This window comes from Trichoderma breve, chromosome 2 (assembly GCF_028502605.1).
Source record: "Trichoderma breve strain T069 chromosome 2, whole genome shotgun sequence".
In the NCBI taxonomy this organism is placed as follows: domain Eukaryota; kingdom Fungi; phylum Ascomycota; class Sordariomycetes; order Hypocreales; family Hypocreaceae; genus Trichoderma; species Trichoderma breve.
The window spans coordinates 5,967,501-5,988,453 of record NC_079233.1 but is presented as its reverse complement, the minus strand read 5'-3'; the positions used below and the strand labels follow the sequence as shown (position 1 = coordinate 5,988,453).

The following is a 20,953-nucleotide window of genomic DNA, read 5'->3' as shown; positions in this document are numbered from 1 at the left end:
CCTCGGCTGGCTTCTCATCGTGTGTTTCCGCCGGCTCGTGAGACTCCTCAACATGGGCATCCTCGTGAACAGCAGGCACAGCCTCTGGCTCCTTTACAGCCTCGGTTTCCTGGAGAACATGCTCATGCTCCTCCTTGTGCTCGTGCTCCTGCTCATGCTCGGGCTCCTTAGCGGTTTCCGACTCGGGTTCCGCATGCTCGGGCTCTACAGAAACAGCAACTGCATCCTCCGTAGTCTTAGCCTCTTCCTCAGCGACCTTGGCATCTTCGTGGTGAGCTTCGGGTTCCGCTTCGGCCTTGACTTCTTCGGAAACGGGGACGGCCTCATCTGAATGCTCGGGCTCAGCTGCGTTCTCTTCCTTCGCGGATTCGACAGCAGGCTCAGGCTCCGCAGCAGCGGCTTCGGTCTTCTCCTCTACAACCGGAGTAGCCTCATCCTCACCTCTTCCCTCGTCCGTGGCTGGTGGCGATGGAGGCTGGGCGGGATCAAGAGCGCTATCCTCGGCCACATCTGTCTCCGAGTTCTTGGGGCTGCTCTTCTTCTTCTTCTTTTTCTTCTTCTTGTCTTTCTTAGCCTCGTCTTCGACCACCTGACTTGACTCCTCCGGAGGAGGGGTAACTGTTGTGTCTTGCTCTGCCGTCTCGGCGGTTTCCCCCTCAGCCTTGACTTCAGCTGCAAAGCTTTCGGAGGACTCTATAGGCGAAGTTATCTGGCTTTCGCTCTTGTTCTTGTTCTTCTTCTTCTTTTTCTTCTTGTTCTTGGAAGAAGTGGGCTCTGCCGCAACTTCGCCATCTACCTCGGCCTCTTCAGGCTGCTCTTCAGCCGCGGCCGAATCTTGAGGGGCATCATTTTCTGCTGCAAAATTAGCATTGGAAGATATTGGAAGAAATGCGCTCTGGGTGAATGTCGTCAATTACCTTTGTTGTCTACTGACACCTTGGACCCGACCTCGGAGTCATTCTTTTCGAAGTACTGGACATTGGAAAAATCGGAGAACTGTACATTGGACAAGTCTATGTTAGTCCTGACGGGACAGTACTCGACTTCTTGGGCGGTGCTCATACTTCCTTTGCCCTGTCGACCTCAGAGACCTCGGACTGAGCGAGCTGGGGCACGGCTGCTTTATCGACCTCCATACAAGCTGCACTGAAATCAGATTATCCGACAGATGCAGGTGGAAAGCGCCAATAAGGAAAACGGCCGGTCTCTTGGGCCTTGGCGCTTCAGGACACGGCTGTCTGTGGCTGCTTCAAAGCGAATGTAGCAGCCTATTGGTACGGATGATGACGGGTTTCAGAGTGTAGTTTGGTATGTATGATGCAGGAGGTTTTTTTTTTTTTTCCTCTCTAAAACCTGCGAACAGGTGGGAAGTCAGTAAAGGCTTTGAGATGACACCACTTGGAGCCTTGTCTCCTCGAGCTGCATGGGCCCATCCAAAAAAGCACGTCCCATGTCAAAAAAACACCCATGGCCGTCCACAAGCGAACCAGAGAAGATTGACGATGCGGAGCCCAGCAGGCCAAGAGTACACAAATTCCGGTCCAGAGCCCCCCTTGCAACAGAGATCCATACCCACACGACGGCTGAATAGCAATCATGCGAGCCCAATTGGCAGAGGCAAGTCGTTTTCCGCCCGCCACGCCGCTCTACGATTGGGCTCAGCAGGTGGCCTTGTCACCAGCCGGCCGCATTTGCGGGTTGAGACATGACTTGAATTCGCACGGGCTGACAGGATAGCTGCCCGACGCAACGAAAATGGAACATGCATGATCAACCAACGAAAAGTGGGATTAAGCACCGGCGGGCAAATCAGACACACAGGCAAACAGCAATCATGAGTAAAGGCGGCCAGATGAGCTGGCTAGCAGTGGGCCGAGTGGCTCCAGCTTCTGAGCGATATCAAAGACCGCCCACCGTGCAGGACCTAGCGTGTGAGGATGCGTCCGCGAAGGCTGGAGGGATATGCATGTTGTGACTGGTTTCCCTCTGGAGGCGTGCTACGTGGCTCGCCTCTTGATGCCCCGCGGTCGTTCTCATGCAGCTCAACCCCGGAATCTATCGGCATTGGGCAATTGCGTTAATTATCTGGGAGGGCGATTCCTTGATTGATCGAGCAAGTCGTCGTCTCTCTCGTTTCTTTGGCGAGGACAGTAAATGACTTGCTTGAGGAGCATGACTTGCAGAAGGCCCCCTTCTTTTTCTCGAACAAGAACAAGATGGAAAAAACAAGAGAATTCGCACCACGTACTAACCGTCAAACCACCCCAAGCTACTAACTCGTATGCGCTGCCCGTCTCGGAGAGGCTGGTTCTTTTTGGCTAACCGGTGCTACGGCGATGGAGCCACAGCCGACACTTGACAGGGGGGTGGTTCCGTGGGAGAAAATTCTCAAGCTCTGGCCAGGGTGCGGCAACTGTTGCTGCGAAGAAAATATCAGCCGACTGTCGTACAAGCACAGTCGTCAAGACGGGTTTCGTTTTGCCACCGGGCTCGTGCTAGGAAAGGAACCTTTGGCTGTCTTGTCTTTGGCTCTCTTTGTTTTCCCGGTCGTGTCTCAAAGCTCAAGTACGCTATCATGCAAGGCGTGCTAATAACGGAAAATGGGAAGACTAGTGCTCTCTAGTAGGCGGTGTGTGGTGGTAGTTGAAAAGAGTGGGGGGAAACACCTTGGGAGCGCCAATCCTCAAAGCAGCTCCGGAACCACACGTGAGATGCTTCACCGCGTAAATTTTTTTCTGTTTTCTTTTTCCCTCTCTTTTTCTGTTGCTGTGGTTTTTTCCTGGCCTTCTTCACTGTCTTGGCGGTGCAGCACAGTGACATAATGGTGGGGATGATGGCTCAATTTGCGGGACAAAAGGCTCCCATGCTCTGCTTCGTCGGCGATACGAGTGAGCCATGATCCATGATGTGTGACAGCATCCCATCACCAGCCATCGTCCATGCTTACCTGGTCCGAGGACTTGACTTGATACTGCACTACACCTCTAACAGAATGCAGAGGACGAGTAACATCTGCCCGCTCCTCCGTTGACATACCAACCACTTAATTACATGCAGAATATCCAACCCTCTTGTAAGCCCAGACCCATGCACGCGCCAGCCTTCCCATCAACCCCTCTTGATACTTTCACATGTACTCGCACACTATCTGCGCCGAGTGTTTGTTTTCCTGCGTACGAGTAAGTTCTCTACAGACATACATCCGTCGTACATGCATCTGCCTTAGTGGTGTAGCACTGCATGACGTGAGCCACTTAGGAGAAGGATCAGAAAAAAAGAGGTGGTCGGCAAGGCAGCAAATGCTCTCCAACCACCAGAGAAATGCTCCGATTCCTGCACCGGTGTGTCCAACCTCTTCCGATCCGTTGTAAGCTACTGTAGGTAAAAGGAGAGGGCAGATAGAAATCACAGATATGACGATGCTATACAGCGCGTGGAATTTTATCTTCATCGTCCACCAAGTATACACTCGTAGGCCGTAAAACTCAAGACAAGAGCTCTTTTCTGGCTCTGAATTTTCGCCACCGAGCTCTCCGTCAAAACTACTCGCATGTAGAGTCATGTGCTGGAAAAATCAACGTGGATCCACGAACCGCAGACCCCATCCAAAATGCTACAAAGGTACGGAGCACAGCGTACGGATTACGGCATTCCGTTATGCAACCTCAGATAAATAATTATGCGAATCCACTTCCGGCTGCATTAACTATGCAAATCTGAGTGAAACATTCGATTCGAATCAGTGCTTCCATCAATTGCAGTGATTCAGACAGAGATGGTTATGTTCATGTGTGATAAAGGCAATTTAACAGATTGCCATACGTTTTTCACTGCTAGCAAGATAGGGACAAAGGCACGAGGTGGAATAAACGCCACGAAAAGGGCAGAATATTTATCATTTTTAGCTTTTTCAGCCGTCCTGCAATGGCACAACTCTGCAAATTTTGGTATCTTGTCGTGCCACACTCTACAGATCCAGTTGTATAAACCCCATTATCATACCATCCATCATCAAGTGCGAAATTGCGGCGTTCTTATCAAGCAACGTAAAGGACAAAAGAAACAAAGAGGATCGCCGCCAATTTAGTAAGTCATCGATGCGTCGTAGTCACCTCTCTAGGGTGCCTGTGCCTTGGCCGCATTGTCCGTAGCACTTGGAGCATAAGCAGCCTGAGCTCGGTTCTTCTTGATGACCTCCTTGACTCGCTCCTCTGCCTCATCCCAGTCATCGGTATCGAGACGGACAAGGTCGATACCGTAGGTGTTGGCAATGCTGCTGAGGGCGTCGAAGCTCTTCTTGTCATAGACGAAGCTGATACTGACTCCGACACGGCCGAAACGTCCAGTTCGGCCAATACGGTGGAGGTAAGTCTCAGCATCTGGCTCAGAATCGCCGCGGCCTTTCATCGGAATATCGTAGTTGATAACCATGGAGACGGTAGACACGTCAATACCACGGGCAAGGACGTTGGTAGTGATGAGAACCTTGTTCTCGCCTTGTCGGAACTTAGCCAACAGCTCATCTCTTTCATTACCATCGAAAGCAGCGTGCAGGGCGGAAACTTTGTGTCCATCAGCTACCATGCGCCTCTGGATCTCGTTGGCACTTTCACGGGTCTATTTGTATGTTAGCAAAGCTTGGTCGAGTTAAAGGTCCCAAGTCCGTTGGCAACATACCTTGACGAAGATGACCGACTGGCCAATAGTCATAAGACCGTAGAGCTTGCAGAGAACGTCGTACTTGATATTGTCGTCAGCACAGTCAATGAACATTTGTGAAATGCCCTTGACCGTAAGTTCGTTGCGCTGGAGTTTCAGTGAGTGGGCGTTTGGTGCGAACTTCTGGGCATATGAGCCAACTTTGTCGGGGAAAGTGGCTGAGAACAGAAGGATCTGAATAGACTTGGGCAGCATGCTATATCCACAGGTTAGCTATCTCTCATTTCTTTAGTGATTTTTATTCCAGAGCAGTCTTACTTCTTCACTCTCAAGCACTGGTCACCCATTCCTTGCTGATCCAACATATTGTCGGCCTCATCCAAGACGAGAACCTTGAGTTGAGAGACATCCAACTGTCTTCGTCGGATGACATCCATGACGGTACCGGGTGTTCCAACAATGACTGCAGATCGAACTGGCTGGTCACGGGGCAAAGCACCTGGAATGGCCGCGGCAACTTTGAGGGGCTTGATAAAGCGACCGATAGCACCAATGACACCTTCAATCTGACGAGCCAGCTCTCGGCTGGGTGCCAAGGCAAGGGCTTGAGGCTGATCAGGGTTGTTGAAATCGACACGCGACAGAATGGCAGTAACAAACGCTGCGGTCTTTCCAGTTCCTGATTGGGATTGGGCCATCATATTCCTCGGAGGATCGCTAAGCATCAGAGGAAGAGATTTTCCCTGAACTTTCGAAGGCTTCAAGAACTTGAGAGCCAGAAGGCCCTTTAGGAGGTCCTCGGAACTTTGGCAACATGGTTAGCAAATATGCACGGTTGATACTAAATTAGTTTAACACTTACAGGCCCATATCCTCCCATTGCGTGGCAGAGTGAAAAGGTGTTGCTTCGTTGTTCTGAAGATCGCTGAGGGAGACTTCGACATCCCACTCTGGCTCCTGCAGGCCAGAGCCACCAAGCTCCTCAATGGCACCGTCATTCTGAGTCTCAGCGACAGAAGCATCGGCGGCCGGAACATCAGCTTCGGGCTGACTCTCGGCCTTGACAGCTTCGTCAGGCTTCGTAATGCGACTCGCGAGGTCAGACATTTTGGAGATGTTGGATAATCGGACTATCGGGTTCGTGGATTGAGAGTGGCGGAAAGAAACGCGTAGATCAACGAGATGCTCAAGGACAGTCTGCCTGCAACTGTCTAAGGTTGAGTTAGATGGTGAGGAGGAAAAGGAAGAAAAAAGGAAATGTCGTGACTCGACGTACTCCCCAAGCCACACCAGATGCTATGGTCCAAAGTAGAGTGACCTGATATATTGAGGCGGATGGATGGGGGAAATTTTGGTGGGGTTGGTTGGAGGGGTGATATGCAGCTCAAGCTGGCAATTCACCAGAGAGCTGCGATTGAGTGATGGCGTGCCGATATTTTGCCGGGCCGCTCCATAGGTACTAGGTAGCTCTCAGCCACCAATTGATCGCGCTCGAGATAGACTACTAACCTACTACTGCTAATAATTTATGGCCGATTACTCTTCTGAATATTTCCAAGTTCTGTCGCGTTTCAAAGCTTACCCTTTTCTCTTCTTTTTACTACTCAATTCTACTCAGCTCATGTCTCAGAACAAATCATCATAACCAAATAACCTTTGTTATCACGGGAATATGGCGGCTCCTCCGCCGCGAGGACTCTCCCTCTACGACAATCTACACGATCCCAACGATCCCTCTCCATCAGCTACCATCTCCTCCGCGCCAGTGACATATAAGCAAGGCGCCCCTGCAGCAGATGAACAAGCAGCGAAGAAGCCCCTCAATCCCGCGCTTCAGTTCCAGCCCATACGGCGTCCACAAGTAAAACAGCCCAAAGCCAAGCCGACATTCCCCAAAGCGATCCCCAGGACTGCACCCACCACAGCTTCAGCAACTACCACAACAGCCCCCGGAGCTGTGCAGTCAATACCACATCAGAGCACTCTTGCTGATTGGGCGGCAACGGAGGAAGATGAATGGATGTACGGCGTTGGAGAGAAGCGCCAACGAGGCGGTCGCAAAAAGAAGAAGAAGAGGCAGGAGCAGTTTGAGACAGACTGGGACGAGATGTATGATCCATCGAGGCCGACAAACGTAGACGAGTTCCTCAAAAGCGAAGAAAAGGTAGAGGAAGTGCGAGAGTGGAAGGGATTGCTATATCGTCACCGAAAGCGACAGGACGAGAGTGACATCTCGGACTCGGAAGAGGAGGGAACCCGTGCAGCACCCTCAAGTAAGCTCACCCACGCCGTTATCATGAGAAATTGGTCGGACAAGACTAACTCATATCACAGATCAGTTTGCGCCGCCAGCTTCATACTCCTTTGCGCCGCCTCCAAGATCTCCCCCAGCTGCTCCACCGCAAGACGAAACCGCAGACGACGCTTATGCCCGTCGCCTAGCCCTCTCAACGACGCAACAAGTCCCTTCGCCTCAGCCTTTCGAACCATCACCACCTCCTCCACCGCCTCCCCTTCAAACGAACAACAACCCATCTTACGCCCCTCTACCTCCACCACCCTCAGAATCCACTACAATATCCAAAGCTCCCGTCCGCTACACCCAGACTCCACCAACCAATACCAACGGCGACGAAGACGAAGGCTACTCACCACCACCCAGCTTTAGCCGCGCCGAAGGCGATGACGATAACGCCCCCGACGACACTGAACAGCCGCGAGCCAACCGCCCCGGTCAAGTCGGCTTCGCGCAACGTCTCATGTCCAAATACGGCTGGACAAAGGGCACCGCCCTCGGCGCCAACGAATCCGGCATCCTCAACCCGCTCCGCGTCCAGGTGGAAAAGAGGCGCAAAAAGGCCGACGCGGACGGCGGCGGCTGGGCCGAGCCCGCCAACAAGGGCAAGATATTCGGCGGCAAGCGCAAGGAGGAGACGGGCAAGTTCGGCGTCATGAGCGACGTCATTGTACTCCAGAACATGCTCGAGAACATGCCCGACCTCGAGGCCGAGATCGCCGATGGCCTGGGCCAGGAAATCGGCGGAGAGTGCGGCGAAAAGGTAAGAAAAAAGCAACGGCTTCCTGATAATATCATTCGAAGAGGCAATTGATGGCTAATAATGTGCGGTACATAGTATGGGCGAGTCGAGAGACTATACATCGACGTAGACACTCGCCAAGTCTTTATCAAGTTCACAGACCAAGTGTCTGCACTGCGAGTAAGTCACATACATCTTCAAACGAACAAATCATCCATTACTCAAGTTATCTCGGGTTGACACAATGGCAACAGGCAGTCAATGAATTGGACGGGCGTGTTTTTAACGGCAACACTATAATCCCAAAATTTTACGACACTGAGAGATTTGAACAAGGCATCTATGTAGATGCAACAGCATGAGGTTTAGCACAGGGCACTTATTTAATAGTCATCGCAAACTACTACACTTGGTTTTCACAGGCACGGAGCAAGGTAGACTCATAGGTAATTAGGCAAGGTTGATTTAATAAAAACAAAGGCAAAAAGTGGTATAAAAAGTACCCTAAGTCTAACATACACCAACACCGGTAAAGAAAGTCTAAAGAGAGGTGCAAATCGTGATAGAATATCACCAGTAACCGTACACACGTAAAATCCTTTCAAGTCTCGAGCTCGCCAGTGATAGCCAAATTGTCACAGGCAATACAGCCTGTGCGTCATGCATCATTGTCGATGCTCGTCGAAAGGATAAAAGGAGCGTGGCGACATTTTGAAGTACATTTCCATTATTAAGTTCTAGCGTTAGTGCCGCGGACACACAAAAGGGGCGGTCACATATGAGTTGACAGCCAAGGCGTGGGGTAGGTTGACGAAACCACAATGTGTTGGCTAAAAGAAAACAGAAAAAATCTGGGAGAACAGAGATAGACGCCAAATTCCGACCCATCATCCTCCGAAACTTTTTACCACAGCTGGGCCATACCAGCAAGGACGGAGACGCCCAAAAGGACGTTGTTGACGTTGAGGGCAGCGACAGCGTTGTCAGTGCCGTTACCGCTGTTGTCGCTGGAGCTGCCCTTGCCGCCGCTGGAAGTGTTGGAGTCACCGTCGCTACCTCCCTCATTGGCGGCCTTAACGTTACTCTTGCAGGACTCCTGACCCTGGATGATCTTGCTCTTCTTGGCGTCATCGAAGAAACCGCAGAAAGCAGAAATGTCGGTGGTAGAGAAGACAGTGCAGCCGCCCTTGACGTCCTTGAGGGCGGGAAGCTCAACACTATATAAAGATACAACGGTCAGCGATAAGGAATATACATATGGGAACCGAGACGGGCTGGCTACTCACGTGTCAAAGTTACCGCGGAGGATGACACCACCAGCAACGGTCTGCAGCTTGGGGAAACCCTCAACGGCATCGAGGGCAGTGTTGTTCTGGATAGTCAAGTCACCAACAGACGTCAACAGGGGGAATGAGACGTTGGTGAGCTTGTTGTTGTTGATGAAGGTGACACTGTCGCCAATGGAGGTGACGTTCTTGGCGCTGAAAGTGGTGAGCGAAGGGTTGGTGTCGAACTTGAGGGACTGGGTGATGGTCTTCAGCCTAGGAACGACGAAGCTCTTGACGTTAGAAAGCTGAATCTCGGCAGCAGACTGAAGCTTAGTCATGTTGATCTCCATGTTGTTTCCGTTGCTGGTAACACTGAGAAGGGTGGTGATGTTGACCAGGTCGGAGTTGAAGGCGGTCAGCTTGTTGTTGTTGGTGATGGTAAGGGAATCAACACTGTTGATGTTGAGACCGCTAAGATCACTGAGGAAGGTGTCGGTAACCTGGATGTCGTTGGCCTTGGTGACACCAGAAGTGCCAAAGACCAGAGTGTTAAGCTGGGGAAGCTTGACCATGTTCAACTTGTTCAAGGTCTTGAGCGCCTGCATGTTAACAGAGCTCAGGAGCTCGAGGCCGTTGAGCTCGAAGTTGCCGCCAATGGAGGCAATTGTGATACTCTGGACGGAAATGAGCTGGGTGGCATTGTTGATGATGAGATCACCAGTGATCGTCTTGGGGCCGTTGAGGATCAGGTCACCAGCAACGGACTCATCGACGATGATGTTGGCGTCAACGGTGTCGCAGGAGATGACAGGGTTAGGCGTGGTAACCTTGATATCCTTGGAACAGGCGCTGGAGGCAGCTACAGTCGAGTTAGCATTTTGTAGTGATACCACAGAGCGCAAAGGATCTTACCAGAGACGACGCTGGCGGCGCCAGCAGCCAGGATGGCTGAGAAGAGCTTGGAGGAATGCATTCTGATCTAATGGAAAGGATGAAAGTCAGCAAGCGTGCACCAAAAACGCGTCAAATAATGAAAAATGAAATGTGAAGATGGCAGTGTCGCGATTCAAGGCGTGAAGCTGGCGCAAATAGGGGGTATCTGACTGTGGCGTTTAAACTATGCAACCGGTCCAAAAGGCACGAGACGAGACAAAAAGATGTTGACGGAATCCAGTTTTCGATCGCTCGAACAGTGGCCCAGGTGTCTAAATATTTCTACTCGTAACGGCAACAGGCGAGTCCGGGAAGGAAAAGTCGTCGATTTGGGCCAAAGGGGGAGAGAGCGTGTTGTTGAAGAGCAGAAGAGCGCAATCGCAACCGGAAAACCAGCAGCAAGCTTTGAGGCGCAAATCGAGCAAGTCGGCAATATCAAATGTGCGTGGAAGGAGAAGAGCAGAAGAAAGTTTGCAATGTGCCAGTGACAATGACAGGTGCCAGTGCCAGGTGAAACGGAGGTTGGAGGAGCAGCAGCGAGGCAACGCAACGCGCACACCACAAAAACACAAAACAAGCGAAACCAGGAGAGCTCACACACCTTGTAGCAGAGTCGATCTTTTTCCTGACACGACGGGAGAAAAACTGGAAACGTTCCTGGGCAACGAGGTAGAGATGTCTCAAAAGATGGTGGTCAAAATAAGGCTACTGGTTGGCCTGGAAGACTGTAGTTGGAATGGGGTGGGAAGGAAAATGGTGTGAATAAAAAGCTATAGCGCAAATTGCTTGGCCTGATAACGAGTGGCAGGAATTGAAGCAGGACGACGACGAGACGACGGACAACAGCAAGAGCAAGAAACGAAAGAGAGAGAAAGCGAGAAGAAGGAGAGAAAAGGGAAGAAGAACCTGTTCCTGGGACGAAACCAAGCGGCACCCCCTGCTTGCGCGAGAGCTTCCTCATGCACCAACCACAGGCCGGATACAGGGCCGGCCAGGGGAGAGAGGCCGCAAATGTCCCCTGGGAATGGAGCTCTAGGGGGTGTGGGTGGGACGGGCAGCCTCTGGAAGGGTTGGAAGGGCAGGCCGCCCCACCGCGCCTCATCTCCATAATTTGCCATCAATCTAATGAAATTTGTCCCCGTCCGAGCTGCAATGGGCGAGGGAAAACAAGGCAATGATGCTCGGCTGGCGGCAGAATTGGATTGATACTGTAGACTAACTAGATGGCAGTGGCGCCGAATGGGGCACTTGACGCAGATTAACATTTGGATGCGTGTATAGGTGGAATAAGAGCAATACGGGAGTACAGATAGTACTCGTATAGCCCTATTACTGCTGCCACTTTCATCGCACACGGCACTGTACTGCAAGCACATGTCTGGTGCTCTCGTAACAGCATTGACCGGTACTCCGTGCACGCGCGTGCGCTGCATACGGAGCTCGTTTTGAAGCGCGCCAGACCAACTTGTGCCGTCCGTCTCAATTTTTTGCTTATTATCGACGGGGCCGTCCTTGTTACCGAGAGACAGACAGTGCAAGCATCAGCTCCCTGCTGTGGACTTGTACCTGCTTATTTGCAAGGCACCGGCAACGTTGACTCGCAGCAGCTCCCCGCGTCAGGTACTCCGTACATGTCCACGGGTATCCAGGAAGCTGCGCGCAGCTCCTCGCTAGACCGGTCGGGCAGGTAATATCAACAGAAACGGCCCTCCGTGCCTGGCCCTTTACCGCTACGGGCAGTACGCACAAGGTACTCATGTAGGTACGGCGTTCCCGCATGCGTCCATGTACCACCTGGATCATGGACGGTAATAAGAATCTCACCTCGGGAGGCGCTTGGCAAGGCCCGTAATCGAACAATCCGTGGGCCGACCTGCTAACTTGCACTCTTGGGTCGAGTGCATGTCTCATCTTCACTACACCATTGATTTCCTTCACACTGTACAGCACGAGATGCGATATGATCCGCATGCATGCGATGCGCATCGAATGCCATCATTCCCATCACCACGACGTCGTCGCTGCAGATCGTATCGTGTGCGCCACTCCAATGTTCACCAACCGCTAGCAGCACTAGGAGAGCTTCGCGGCTTCGCCCAAGCACCGTCTCAGCAGCCATGTGCAGAGCTAACAGGGATCGTCAGTGGAAATGCTTCAATTGAATTTGTTAGCGCCCCTGGCACGGCTTCCTTCAGCAGCCCACTTTGTGAAGAGCAGAGCTCGTCTGCAGCTGGTGCGGATTTTTCGGTCGGCCATGGACAAGCAAAGTTTCCCGTTCTCCTTTTTTTGTTCCCTTCGCTCGATGGCTAGCAAGATTAGTTGGAGCGCCGGTACGAGGAGTTTCAAAACACTACCGAGGAGTCACGCAAGGAGTCCCGTCAGCCTAGCAACGTCAATCCTGGGCTGCATCCTCCGTGCATGGCTAGTTCCAGCCAGTTAGCAGCCTAGTGTATCGTACAGTACGGAGTATGGAGAGTATATTTCCTCGTGCTCCATGCTCTAATCAACCCGGAGCGCATACTCCGCTCTGAGCATAGTTGCACTATCGGTACTCCTTTCTTCAGCAGTTGAAAAGTGTTTCATCCTTTCGTGATTGCTTAGGTGATTGTGATTGTTTCCTTCAGCAGCACCGGCTCCACGGCAACGCCGGCCGGGCAATTGATGCCGAACGATGACGAGGGCAATTCTCAAAATCATGCATTGACGCATTGGCCCGTCACGGCGGCCTTAGTCGTTGTGGCTTCTTGGCGTGTGCCACACCTTCTTACCGAACCTCCAATAGTGTCCGAACCAACTCATCCAGACGCGATACGAGAACTCTAACATTCGAGGTACGCGGAGAGCTCCATGGCATTGGTCAATTTGGGCATGAAAGGTACGATGGGGATCTTGCTGGCCAAAATCATGGTGTATTATTAGACATCAGTTGACAACCCATCAAGCGGGACACAGCCAATCCCCGCCATTAGCGGCCAAGACTGTGCTCCGTATCATGTACAATGAGGGCATCATGATACAACCGCAAACAGAAAACCCAGCGATGCAAACACCCCCTCTTGAGCAACCTATCATTGTGTTACTGAACGATAAAGCTAAAAGCTGCAATGTCATTGTTTTGGGTTACACTTCTAATTTAGGATACTGTAGCCACGCGTCATACCTAATGGCAGCTACCACAGGTCCAAGCAGTTTGTGGTCCAATCACACCGAGCCTTTCTTACTCCATGCTGAAGTTGGCCAAACCAAGCATATCCGTGGCTTCAACCTCACCTCATCATCCTAATACGAAGCTCAGGTACTGGCGGCCTTACAAGTAATTCCAGAATCAGCCTCTTGATACGAAGTGCCTTAACTGTCCCACCAAAAAAGTACGAGCAGCGCCGGTATACACAAAGGAGGTCGACGCGGATGGTCCGTACTCTGTACGACAGGAAAAATACGAGTACCTACTCCGCAAATGCCATAATCCAGAGTCCGTATTACAGCTCACCTTGAAACCGTCTAATTAGAACCCTAAATGACGCCGCTATTCCTGCTTTGAGGCACATCAATTGCTCCCACGCTCCGGCCCTATCTACATATGCCCGCATGCGGCATACCCAATCTTGACATAATCCCTTATCACCAGCGGTTTTGACTCGTGTAAGATCAAACGGCCCGGCCCCGGATACATGTAACTCAGAATACACTGTAGTCCCCTTTTATGTAAGACGGCTGCACGTGTCATCCGCGCCGAGCCGTCACGCATCGAGGTCTAAAGAAGCTTGGCTTCCGGGTCCAGAATAAGATTTGACGAGTGATGCCGTGGACTGGGCACTTGCAGACAATCAAATCAATAGACACATGTTAGAATTTGGATTCACTGCTGAGTTTGTTCAAGTCCGTCTTGAACCTAAAATTTAGAACGTATTCCCTCGTAGATTGAAATGACGACGATGTGCGGGCTCGCCGATTCCCTCTTTTTAGAATTCGTGTTGAAGATGCTATTAATACCTACGTTAAAAGACCCATCCCATGCCATTATTTGACCATAATATGAACTATCTAACTTACCTTGCTTTAAGCAGCTAGGAATCACACGTACACACGGAGAACGTGCTCCTTATTTCTCCATTGTACTAACATCAGTCTCCTCAACCTTCCACATGTACCACATAAACAAACTCCGATACGGTGCGAACTTGTCCGACAGTTCCACCATGTCTTGCTCCGACATGTACTTCCACTTGCCTCCCTTGCTCTTGAGCTTGGCCACATCTCGTCCGACAAAGGCAGCCATGCCTCTCTGAACGCCCAGGTCGCCCAGGGAAAAGACGTCCATTCGCTTGAGGGCAAAGCAGGCAAACATCTCGACGGACCACTTGCCCAACCCACGAACGGCGATGAGCCTCTCCATGAGCTCGTCGTATGGTGCATCGTGGAGCATCTTGGCCGTGATCTCGCCGCTGGCAAACTTCTCGGCGAGGCCCTGCACGTACTCTGCCTTGCGCTGCGAGAGGCCGGCGGTACGCAGCCGCTCGATTGAGCATGCCGCAACTTCGGATGGGATCGGGAATCTCTGCTTGGGCTTGGATGAAGCGTCGCCATCGGTAGGTTGAGAAGACGCATCGCCGTCCTCTGGGGGGTAGAAGAGGGCAATGAATTTATTCTGGATGGACTTGGCCGCTGCGCCGGAGACCTGCTGCGATATGATGCTGCTCACCAGGCTCTCAAACGGGTCAATCTTCTCCGCCAGTCCTTCAGGAGAGAAGCTGCGGCAGTGATGCTTCTCAACCAAGGGCCGCATACGTTCATCGACCTTGATCAGATGGTCGCAGGCCTCCTGCAGGATTGTGGCCGTGGTCGTAGGCTTGAGACCAATTGACGGCACTTTCGACGGCGACACCGCTTCCACATCGCGCGAAGCGACTATTCGTGAAGTCTCCGGGGACAGCAGCGTCGCATTGGAAAATCTGGGGTCTGCGAGGCGATTGACGGACTTGTGGGCGGTGCCTTTGGTCCCATTGAGGTCAAGGGCACTGGTGGTGGGTGTTAAGGGGGGAGCAACTGGGCGCTGCTTCTTGGTCGGTGTTTTGGGCGCCGAGGGTTCAGGCTCAGGAGCTGCTTTTCTCTTCCGCTTATTCTCCTTGGGAGGAATTGGGGCCGATGCCGTGGCAGTCTTTGCTGCTTCGGCGGCTTCTTGGGTGCTTGCCTTATTGTTGCTGATACGCGCGGATCGCCGTGTGGCCGCCATTGCCGCGAATGAGTATGTGCTGAAGGTTGGTGGTGAAAGGTTCAGTTGAGCTATGCCCAGTGTAAGTGGCCTGTATACAACGGCCAGAGACTTTGCGTAGTTGACGAATTGCATGCGCCCGCTCGATCTATAGGCGATCCAGAATTGGAATTGACAATTTCCAACTTCAGAAGCTTTACCTGGAGGTGTATGAAGATGCAAAAATCCAATTCATTCAAGAGTGCTGAGTGTCACTGGCGCCTTTGGTGTCGGTTTGCAGTTTGTCATCACAGCCAAGTACCGGCATGCAAAGCAACACGGCAATTGTGTGCAGAAAAAAACACAGTGACATGTACGAGTAAGAACCAGCAGCGAATGTGCTGTGGTAAGACTTTAAAGTCCGCGCCAAAAGGAAAGACAGCCAACTAAAACGTCGAGATTTCTAAACTAGGCAAGATGATCATGAATAAACTTGCCTATGTGGTTCCCCATTCTCATCCGATTTGCTCCCTGTTGAGATTACCGGTGCGGTATTCCGCAGCCGAATCCAGACCACTTTTTGGTTACCTAAGGTGCTTAAATGAGTTGAGATTGCCACCACCTCGGTCCTTTTTTTTTTTTTTAATCGTCTCTTTATTCTCTTGAGGGCACCTCTTCACTTTTTTCCTCCCTTATCGCGCCATCACCAGACTTCAAAATGAAGAAAGCGGATGATGCAATTAGGCTTATCTGTTTGTCAATAAACAACCTTAAAACAATACCCAGCATCACCACATCTTCTGCACCGTAACTCGTATTTTTCTGCAGGGTAACATTATGGCCATGTACTTCGTATGGATGCTTCCCGCAGTGACCTCCTGACTAGCGCGTCTCGATTGACACAAGGATCAATTCAATTGGGTCAAATTCAAGTCTTCAAGTCGGGTGTCGCTAAAGCGCAACATCATTGGTACCAGCAGGAGCCACTTTTCCGCTGGCCGCGGCCAGCACATGAAAGTATCCCACATGTATCAGGTTGTTCTGCACTGCCCAACGGTTAAACTTTTCAACAGGACAGCAACACTCCAATGGGTACTGTACACTCTGATACGCTAAGATAGGTACGGAACACCCTATCTCGACTGCTCCCCCTTCCCTCCTTCGTTGGACGCCATTTTGTCCGGCAGCCTCTCATTACCACGTCGGCTCTGTGTCTTGCTGTTCTGTTATCGTTGGCCTGATCCAAGTGCCGCCTCCACTCTCGTTTCAAAGTCTTCTTCTTCCTTTTCTTGGCCCGTGTTCCGTAAGCCCGTCTACCGTCTCGAATCCTTCCGTGTCATCCCCGAAACGCTGCCATCGCTTGAGCGACATTCGACAAGTCTCGTTTCCTAGGCGCCAATTGCAACGGTAACTTCTGGAAACCGAGGCGCGCCTTGACATATCATCATGTTGCTCCCCAAGGGTGGATTGAGCTGGAAATCGGCGAGGGCGCAGATCCCTCCGACCAGGGCATTGTGGAATGCCGTGACGCGGACACGATTTATACTGCTGGTGGGAGTTACAGGAATCATCCTGCTGCTATGGCGTGGCGTGTCTAGCTCGGCGTCGGAGATGCAGAGGTAAGCAGCCGCATACTGGTTTTCGCTCCTTACGCGCATGGAACTGACCATCCATGATGCCACATAGCTTCTATTGCTGGGGTCCGGCTAAGCCACCCATGGAAATGTCACCGAATGAGCACAACAGATGGAATGGGCATTTGCAGACACCGGTCATCTTCAACCACCATGCCCCTATCGAAGTCAATTCGAGCACAATTGAGCACGTCGACCTCAACCCCGTCAACTCGACCAAGCAGGCCATCGCCAAGGAAGAGAGGATACTCATCTTGACGCCGTTGAAAGATGCCGCGCCCTATCTGTCAAAATATTTCGAGCTCCTCGCGGAACTGACATATCCCCATCGGCTAATTGACCTGGCGTTCCTTGTGTCAGATTCTACAGACGACACCCTCGCCGTTCTTGCTTCCGAACTCGACCGCATCCAGAAGCGACCCGATCAGATTCCCTTCAACAGCGCAACGGTCATTGAGAAAGATTTTCATTTCAAGCTTAGCCAAAACGTTGAAGAGAGACACTCATTTGAGGCTCAAGGTCCCCGACGGAAGGCCATGGGCAGGGCTAGGAACTACCTTCTCTATACTGCTCTGAAACCCGAACACTCTTGGGTTTACTGGCGTGATGTAGACATTGTGGACAGCCCTACAGGAATTTTGGAGGACTTTATTGCTCACGACCGAGATATTCTGGTTCCAAGTAAGGAATAAGATCTGATGAACGACGAAAGACTGTTGCTAATCTCCGATGCCAAGACATTTGGTTCCACCGCTACCGCGACGGTGTGGATATTGAGGGCCGATGTAAGTGATATCCAACCGTGGACAGAACATATGCAAGTGCGGTCGCTTACCGAACAAATAGTCGATTATAACTCTTGGGTCGAGACTGATCAGGGCCGCAAGCTGGCGAATAGCCTAGACAAGGATGTCGTTCTCGCCGAAGGTACGTAGCCCCTCACAAGACGTTTGATTGAATAGCGCTTACCAGAACGGCAGGCTATAAGCAATATGACACTGGCAGAACCTACATGGCGAGAATGGGCGACTGGCGCGAGAATAAAGATGTAGAGCTGGAGCTCGACGGTATTGGTGGTGTCAACATTCTTGTCAAGGCAGACGTGCACCGCTCCGGTATGCCCATAAATACTACCCTGCTGATGAAGCAGGCAACAGCTAACAAAATTGTTTCTCTCTAGGCATCAACTTTCCCTGCTACGCTTTCGAGAACCAAGCCGAAACTGAAGGATTCGCCAAAATGGCCAAGCGTGCTGGCTATGAAGTCTATGGTCTCCCCAATTACGTTGTTTGGCATATCGACACTGAAGAAAAGGGCGGCAATGCGTAAACTCGACACGCAACCCTGAAGAACTAATTTTCACTTCACGTGTCCCATATTCTGCAATAATTCGGATTGTTATAATGGCAACATGGGCCAATACTTGTACGAAGACTAATGATGTTACACTTCTCGCGGACCGGTTCACGTTTTAGATACGACCAGCCTTGATATTGATACGGGATATGTCGACAACCGGATGGCGGTGAGTGCGTTCTGTTGCATTGTTGCTATGCCAGTTCGCACTCTTAATAATGATGGTATTTGTCTGGGAAGGCTTGCGCATGTTTGGGTCGAGCCTGGAAAGTGAATCGGCGAGTATAGCTTTTCCGCTGTGGTACTAGATTCTGGCTACTTGCGTTGCGTATATTGGAGCTACTGGAATGGAGATCGCTACTTGTGTAAAGGCGGGAGCAAATGGCAATGGCAGGCTGGAACAGTTTTTGTATGTTTGTGTTTTTGGGAGTTTAGAGTAGGCATGGCATATCATTCACACGGCCGACAGGCTTTTGAATTTCTCCTCCAAGACTTGAGTACAAAGTATTGATACCTTGGGCTTGGATGGCCTTTTTGGCACAATAACCTTTCGTCTATTAACTCAAATATACCATTCAACGATTAGATTCTCTTGGGTATATTCTCTGAGAGAGCAAGTCATATTCGCGTAACATGACTGTCAAAAAGCAGCATGTGCCTTCCATTGACATCCATTAGAATCCCCCTGTGATGGTCAGTGTTTCAGGCCTCCCTGTATTTTGGCTGCTATCTGCCAGGGTCACTCGTTCTAAACGGTCTGGTCAGCCGACCAACGCCCGGCCTGTACTTGTAAGGTACTAGCAGTAGGTACGGAGTTACTTCGCACTTCGCCGAGATAAGGAGCACGCCAGCACATGACGCGCGGGAGAGTCTCGGCTAAACCCTCCGGCTCGGTGGTTGGGTGCCGTCATAGCAGCACACGTACAACCTGGACGAGTGCATCCCATCAGCCGCCTGCGACTGGCTGCGCATCCCGACGATTCTTACGGCGCTGCGTGCATAACAACTCCCACGAGGTGCGTTATCCTGGGCCGACCGAGGCTGGGATTGCTGCCTAGTCGCTGTTGCGCCTCTCTTGCTAACCTGGACCACGACGACTTTAGGCCGACCCCCACCATCAAGAGCCTGCTGCTTCGGTTGCGGCATCACACCGTCATTCTCGCTCCTTGGAACCGCCCTCATCGAGTCCATCGAATCTACTTAATCGCCGCATCTCTCTCTTAGGATCGGATCTCGAAGTTCATCTTCATACGCAAACATGTGGGGCTGGTTTGGAGGCGGCGCCGCCTCTCAGAAGAAGAAGGATTCGGCCAAGAATGCCATCCTCGCCTTGCGGTCGCAGCTTGACATGCTGCAGAAACGAGAGCGGCACATCCAGAACCAGATAGAGGAGCAGGAAGCAATTGCCAGGAAGAATGTCAACACAAACAAGACAGGTACGTAGATGAAAAACTGCGAGACATTCGGATGCAGCGGGGTAGTAGTGTTGACAAGGATGGAAACAGTGGCCAAGGGCGCCTTACGGCGCAAGAAGATGGCAGAGGGCACGCTAGATAAGACGATTGCGCAGATTACAACGCTCGAACAGCAGATCAACGCCATGGAGTCAGCGAATATCAACCGCGAAACCTTGGCAGTGTTGGAGAAGTCATCAGCAGCCATCAAGGATATCCACCAAGGCTTGACACCGGAGAAGGTGGATGCCATCATGTACGTGGCCTTGCCGCCCTCTTTCATATTTCGATTTCACCGCCCCCTTGGACACGATGAACTGACAAAGATACAGGGATAAAATTAATGAACAGAATGCGCTTAGCGAAGAAATTGTCAACGTAATTACAACCAACACGATTGGCGAGGGGGTTGACGACGACGAGCTGGAGAGAGAGTTGGCGGATCTGCAACAAGAGCAGGTTGATGAGCAAATGTTGAGCACAGGCAACGTGCCTCTGACAGATGCAGTCCATAAGTTGCCCACGCCATCGCATGCTGAGCGTAAGTATACCTGTCCGAGCTTGCAAAGACAGCGCTGACATTCCCAAAGCCGTATCTAGCAAGAAGGTGGCCATCGAGGAGGATGACGAGGAAGCCGAGCTTCGGAAATTGCAGGCCGAGATGGCTATGTGAGGTCTCTGCTAATTACATGCATGCAGAACTCTCACAGTACGGGCATTCCGCGGCTAGAATTGACGATGTATTGATTTACTGTGGATGCGGCCACTTCACTTTATCCCAAGTGCAATGGGCAAATTTGTCGTCTAATCCACACAGATCTCATTCACTGGGTTTCTTTCTTCATCTCCCTTTCAACCCAACTTGTGTTTCCTAGGCGTTGGCGTTTTTGAGGGTATGTTTTTTCTCCCTCTGGTGGTGGGCAGTCCCGAGACAAGTGAAGCGAAATATCCTCTTAGGCCGTGCAAGGCTCATTACAGGGATGACATCTCAAGGCTTTCTTGTACAAGGGGAGGTGTTACCTCCAGGTAGTTGAAGTTTTGCCGAGTTGTTTTTGGTAGAGAATTAGAAGTCAGCCTAAGGATGGAATCTAAAGAGAATAATATTCTGTTATCTACTATAAGACGTGCTCCGCCTTTGATGGAGTCAGTTGCCTCTACGATTAACCTTTATCATACATCTCTACATATTGACATTTCGGTTAAGATCAAGTCATCATATAAAAGGGGAACTAGTAGATTTCATTTGGCGCCGATGTACCCCGTATCTGCGGAATCACATAAGCATGGCGGTTACATATGGCGAGGTGATGTAGATTGATCTGATTAGGCAGCCGGCCCGATAGTCCTCGTGGGCTAGGTGCTTGTGAGAAACATTAAAACGGAAATGATGACTTTAAAGGGCTGAGTTGGCAGGATTCAG

The 20,953-nt window shown here is 51.3% G+C and overlaps 6 protein-coding genes across 6 annotated transcripts; 3 read left to right on the top strand and 3 right to left on the bottom strand.

The window, feature by feature from the left end:
• Positions 1-4,116: 4,116 nt before the first annotated feature.
• Positions 4,117-5,766, bottom strand: T069G_04019 (DEAD/DEAH box helicase domain-containing protein; the record flags this gene model as incomplete). Its single annotated transcript, XM_056171229.1, has 4 exons — positions 4,117-4,617; positions 4,678-4,915; positions 4,978-5,463; positions 5,522-5,766. The coding sequence occupies 4 exons, from the start codon at positions 5,764-5,766 to the stop codon at positions 4,117-4,119; spliced, it is 1,470 nt and encodes a 489-aa protein (XP_056032121.1).
• A 565-nt stretch (positions 5,767-6,331) lies between these two features.
• On the top strand, positions 6,332-8,059 carry T069G_04018 (g-patch domain-containing protein; the record flags this gene model as incomplete). The annotated part of the gene is made up of 4 exons (XM_056171228.1): positions 6,332-6,932; positions 6,994-7,718; positions 7,794-7,877; positions 7,952-8,059. The coding sequence occupies 4 exons, from the start codon at positions 6,332-6,334 to the stop codon at positions 8,057-8,059; spliced, it is 1,518 nt and encodes a 505-aa protein (XP_056032120.1).
• Positions 8,060-8,601: 542 nt separating this feature from the next.
• On the bottom strand, positions 8,602-9,938 carry T069G_04017 (uncharacterized protein; the record flags this gene model as incomplete). The annotated part of the gene is made up of 3 exons (XM_056171227.1): positions 8,602-8,914; positions 8,984-9,824; positions 9,878-9,938. The coding sequence occupies 3 exons, from the start codon at positions 9,936-9,938 to the stop codon at positions 8,602-8,604; spliced, it is 1,215 nt and encodes a 404-aa protein (XP_056032119.1).
• A 4,062-nt stretch (positions 9,939-14,000) lies between these two features.
• Positions 14,001-15,245, bottom strand: T069G_04016 (hhH-GPD superfamily base excision DNA repair protein domain-containing protein; the record flags this gene model as incomplete). Its single annotated transcript, XM_056171226.1, has 1 exon — positions 14,001-15,245. One exon carries the CDS (start codon positions 15,243-15,245, stop codon positions 14,001-14,003), a length of 1,245 nt encoding a protein of 414 aa, XP_056032118.1.
• Positions 15,246-16,535: 1,290 nt separating this feature from the next.
• T069G_04015 (anp1 domain-containing protein) lies at positions 16,536-18,052 on the top strand (the record flags this gene model as incomplete). Its single annotated transcript, XM_056171225.1, has 6 exons — positions 16,536-16,708; positions 16,776-17,404; positions 17,461-17,508; positions 17,570-17,650; positions 17,704-17,838; positions 17,904-18,052. The coding sequence occupies 6 exons, from the start codon at positions 16,536-16,538 to the stop codon at positions 18,050-18,052; spliced, it is 1,215 nt and encodes a 404-aa protein (XP_056032117.1).
• Positions 18,053-19,337: 1,285 nt separating this feature from the next.
• On the top strand, positions 19,338-20,206 carry T069G_04014 (snf7 domain-containing protein; the record flags this gene model as incomplete). Its single annotated transcript, XM_056171224.1, has 4 exons — positions 19,338-19,515; positions 19,585-19,789; positions 19,866-20,074; positions 20,124-20,206. The coding sequence occupies 4 exons, from the start codon at positions 19,338-19,340 to the stop codon at positions 20,204-20,206; spliced, it is 675 nt and encodes a 224-aa protein (XP_056032116.1).
• Between the last annotated feature and the right edge of the window lie 747 nt (positions 20,207-20,953).